The sequence below is a fragment of the Sinocyclocheilus anshuiensis genome, unplaced genomic scaffold (assembly GCF_001515605.1).
Source record: "Sinocyclocheilus anshuiensis isolate Anshui unplaced genomic scaffold, SAMN03320099.WGS_v1.1 scaffold106, whole genome shotgun sequence".
Taxonomy (NCBI): Eukaryota; Metazoa; Chordata; class Actinopteri; order Cypriniformes; family Cyprinidae; genus Sinocyclocheilus; species Sinocyclocheilus anshuiensis.
In genome coordinates this window covers 84,492-89,118 of record NW_015542347.1, presented here as the reverse complement: position 1 = coordinate 89,118, position 4,627 = coordinate 84,492, and the positions used below count along the sequence as shown (strand labels likewise).

General features: G+C 35.6%; 1 protein-coding gene across 1 annotated transcript in view; it reads left to right on the top strand.

Moving 5' to 3' along the window:
* Positions 1-4,627, top strand: part of LOC107691439 (double-stranded RNA-binding protein Staufen homolog 2-like) — a gene marked incomplete at its 3' end in the record, with an annotated part of 93,426 nt that overhangs the window by 4,625 nt on the left and 84,174 nt on the right. Inside the window, exon 4 of the mRNA XM_016490032.1 lies at positions 418-577. Within this exon, the coding sequence (XP_016345518.1) occupies positions 418-577 (160 nt within the window). The remainder of the gene's footprint in view (positions 1-417; positions 578-4,627) is intronic.

Sequence of the window (4,627 nt, the reverse complement as noted above, 5' to 3'; positions counted from 1 at the left end):
AAAAATAAAAAAAAAAAAAAAAAAAAAATATTTGTCTTGAAAGCACTCAAATCATGCCTATCAAGACAGTCCCTCAGTTGACCCTTTTAGATCTTCTTGGAAAAGTAGGTCTATTGCTGCCAAAAGCCTAAATCTGTTACAAAAGCTTAGTAAGTAAGGGATAATGTACAGTCATTATTGCAAAATAAACCCTGACAGTGCGATCAGGATCTTGTATCATCATGAAAGCTTTTATTTTGCGATAATTTTTTGCTGACTTAAAATTTTTCCACTTATTACATGGCTACTTGGCAAATAAATACATACATGGACATAAAATATTGATTTGAGTTGATGTTATTTTATTGTAGAAAACTTTCACTATATTATAGTCTAGAAAGCAATCAGCCTAGCTGTACTGCTGGATTGTGTGTGCAGATCTTCACGGTGCAGCTGTGCTTGGGGAACCAGATATGGGAGTCAGAAGGCAGCAGCATCAAAAAGGCTCAGCACTCTGCAGCTACCAAGGCCCTGACTGAGAGCGTTCCCCTCCGGCCTCCTCCCCGCTCACCTAAAGACGACAGCAACAGCAACCCAGGTACCAATGTGGCACAGGGACACACTGTGCTGTAAATTACAGCAGCTTTTTTCAACGGGGGTCCAGGGTGGTATTATAGGTCCACCAACTGAAAGTGTTTAACCACTATGTCCTGGTTTTTCACAGCAAGGTTATTTTCGTAAAAGAAAACTGAAACTAAGACTAAAACTATTGGTCAAAAATCATTTTCGTTAACTGAATAAAATTACAATTTCAAAATAAATTAAAAACTAAAACTAAACGAAACTAACAACAGTAACTGAAAAACTAACTAAAATAAAATAATAATTAGCAAAAATAAATAATCGTGTTCGTGATTTAATAAGCTCTCATTCTGTGCCAGAAAATCTGACCTGTGGTTGTTTAGGGAAATACCGCTTCATGCACGTGAGCTGAATCCTAAGCGGCTATTCACAGAGAATGCGTTTTTGCATTTAAAAAACAAGACGTGGGAAATGAAATGGGGAAATAACTATAAAATATGAAATGGGAAATAATAATAATGCACACCTTACAGCGCACGGACGTTTAAAAGCGTGTTTGACGTGCGAAAACAACATGAGAGTGAGTTAACAGAGACAGAATTAAAATTTTTGGATAAGCTGACTTTAGTGACTTTTTTCATTTTGTCACGCTTTACGATTACTATTGCAACGTCCGCCTCGAATCCATGACACGAGCACCACTTTGACTGTACAAAACGCATCCAAAATGAGAGAAAGAGGCAGCCGCGCGATGATTTCACCCCTTGCCGTGTCCTGTGTAAAAGGGGTTCTAGAACTGGGATTGATTGCGTTGCTCATCTGAAGCGCGTGCGCGCAGGAGCGGCTCGTCAAAGTAAAGTGCAAACGTAATTTAAATCACCATATCGCATTTAGTTTTGAGTAGTATGAGGTTTCAAAGCATTTTAGATTGTTTCTTTTTATTGTGTACGTTCATAGAGGGAGAGACGGGACTTACAGTAGTGTGCACCGGTGGCTCGTCTGTGCAAAAGATCCAACAAATGAATGCAATGAAAACACAGATGGACAAAAATTAAGTTTACAGAGTTGAAATGGGAAATAACTATAAAATATGAAATGGGAAATAATAATAATGCACACCTTACAGCGCACGGACGTTTAAAAGCGTGTTTGACGTGCGAAAACAACATGAGAGTGAGTTAACAGAGACAGAATTAAAATTTTTGGATAAGCTGACTTTAGTGACTTTTTTCATTTTGTCACGCTTTACGATTACTATTGCAACGTCCGCCTCGAATCCATGACACGAGCACCACTTTGACTGTACAAAACGCATCCAAAATGAGAGAAAGAGGCAGCCGCGCGGTGATTTCACCCCTTGCCGTGTCCTGTGTAAAAGGGGTTCTAGAACTGGGATTGATTGCGTTGCTCATCTGAAGCGCGTGCGCGCAGGAGCGGCTCGTCAAAGTAAAGTGCAAACGTAATTTAAATCACCATATCGCATTTAGTTTTGAGTAGTATGAGGTTTCAAAGCATTTTAGATTGTTTCTTTTTATTGTGTACGTTTATAGAGGGAGAGACGGGGCATACGGTAGTGTGCACCGGTGGCTCGTCTGTTCAAAAGATCCAACAAATGAATGCATTGAAAATACAGATGGACAAAAATTAAGTTTACAAAGTTTCAATGACAATTACAAAGAACAGGTTTCCTCAAATCCAGTACTGGAGGGGTCATTGTCCTGCAGAATTTAGCTTCAACCCTGATAAAAACTCAGCTGCTTGTAGCTTTCTAGTAACTCTGAAAACCTTTACATATAAGTTGCATATTTTTGGTTTTTGTTCAATTGTAAATAATTATTTTATTTTCATTATTAAGAGGTTACAAGAGTTAACTAAACTGTGCAAACATTCAACTTTGCTAAAATTAAATGTCTTGCTTTGGTCTACACTGGAAGTGTTCCATTAACTCTGCTAAACTATAATTACTAAAACTGAAACTAAAATATATAAAAACTAAATAGAAATGTGTTCACAAAATGAAAACTAAACTAAAACTAACAAAACCATTAATGAAACTAACTAACTTTTAAAATAAAAACTAATTAAAAAATTCAAAACTATAATATCCTTGTTTCACAGACAGGGCTTAAACTAAGCCAAGATTTGGCCATAGTTCAATTAGGACAAGTGATTTTTATAAACGAGCCTTAGAAAAAACATTACTGGGGCCCGTTCTTCATACGTCGCTTATTACATCCGAGATGAAATGTCACATCCAGGATGATATCATCGCGCTAATCAGGATCTGGCTAATTCGGTTCTTCAAACGCACCTGTTGTTGATGATTAGTATGGCTGGATTGAGTTATCTGAGATAATTGCGCATTCATGGGTTGGTTTAAAAGGGGCTATGTATCGATACTCGAAACCACGATCAGCAATGCAGCGATTGGCTGGCGGCAAGACAGCAACGTAATGACATCATATAATTAAAAAAGACACCTGATGAAAAACTTGACACATTTTTGGACTTTTATAAGGAAACAGCTTATAAACAGATTTTAAGTATCAATTCTGCTTAAAACGATGCAATCTAATCCTGTTTACATGAAATAAGCCTGCTCCCTAGCAGGTTTAAGTTTACGGACCTGTTGCTTTGACAGCAACTCCGGGATGAGCTTCGAAGAACCAAACAATCCAAGATCATGCCAAATCGTCAACAATCAAATGGCCCCTGGTGTGCATCTGGAGACAAAACAAAGGCACTGACATGTTTTAGGATTAATCAGTGCAAATTTCTTTCAGTTGAAACAGCTCAGACTTGCATTTTAATCTGGGACTAGGCTTAAGCCTTGTCTGTGAAATCGGGGGTATAAATATTTAACCAAATTCTAAATAGAATAAAATAAAATATTAGATGAAATTAAATTAATTCAAATAAGCTGAATGAGTAGCCAGTTCAGGATGAGAAAGTACAAACCTAATAGCCTAATTATAATTATAAACAGAATTCTTCAAATAAAAGTAAGTTAGTTAACATAAATCAGCGCGATAATCTGCTCAATTGGAGTCAGGCTGCTCCAGGTTTAAAGGCACTTCTCAAAAAACTTTTTGTTGTGCGATTTATTGGCCCAGAAATAATTGCGATAAGTGATATTATTGTCATTTTAAGACCATTTTATGCCACTTAATATATAAGCATAATATAATAGCATAATAATGCAAGAAGGCCTACACACTTTCAAATGACAACAAACTGTTAATTCTTAAGAATATTTAGATCATGGAAATTAAGTATTAAAATATTAGATACAATTCAAAAAAATTATATCTAATATTTTAATACTTAATTTCCATGATCTAAATATTCTTAAGAATTAACAGTTTGTTGTCATTTGAAAGTGTGTAGGCCTTCTTGCATTATTATGCTATTATATTATGCTTATATATTAAGTGGCATAAAATGGTCTTAAAATGACAATAATATCACTTATCGCAATTATTTCTGGGCCAATAAATCGCACAACAAAAAGTTTTTTGAGAAGTGCCTTTAAACCTGGAGCAGCCTGACTCCAATTGAGCAGATTATCGCGCTGATTTATGTTAACTAACTTACTTTTATTTGAAGAATTCTGTTTATAATTATAATTAGGCTATTAGGTTTGTACTTTCTCATCCTGAACTGGCTACTCATTCAGCTTATTTGAATTAATTTAATTTCATCTAATATTTTATTTTATTCTATTTAGAATTTGGTTAAATATTTATACCCCCGATTTCACAGACAAGGCTTAAGCCTAGTCCCAGATTAAAATGCAAGTCTGAGCTGTTTCAACTGAAAGAAACTTGCACGGATTGATCTTAAAATATATCAATGCCTTTGTTTTGTCTGAAGATGGAAACCAGTAATGTTTTTTTCTAAGGCACATTAATAAAAAATTAAATGTCCTAATTTAACTGTGGCCTAATCCTGGTTTAGTCTAAGCCATGTCTGTGAAACCAGGCCTAAATATCTGAGCATTTTCGTCTAGTTTTAGTCAGTGGAAACTTACACATTTTCGTCACATTCCCGTCTTACTGTATAATAG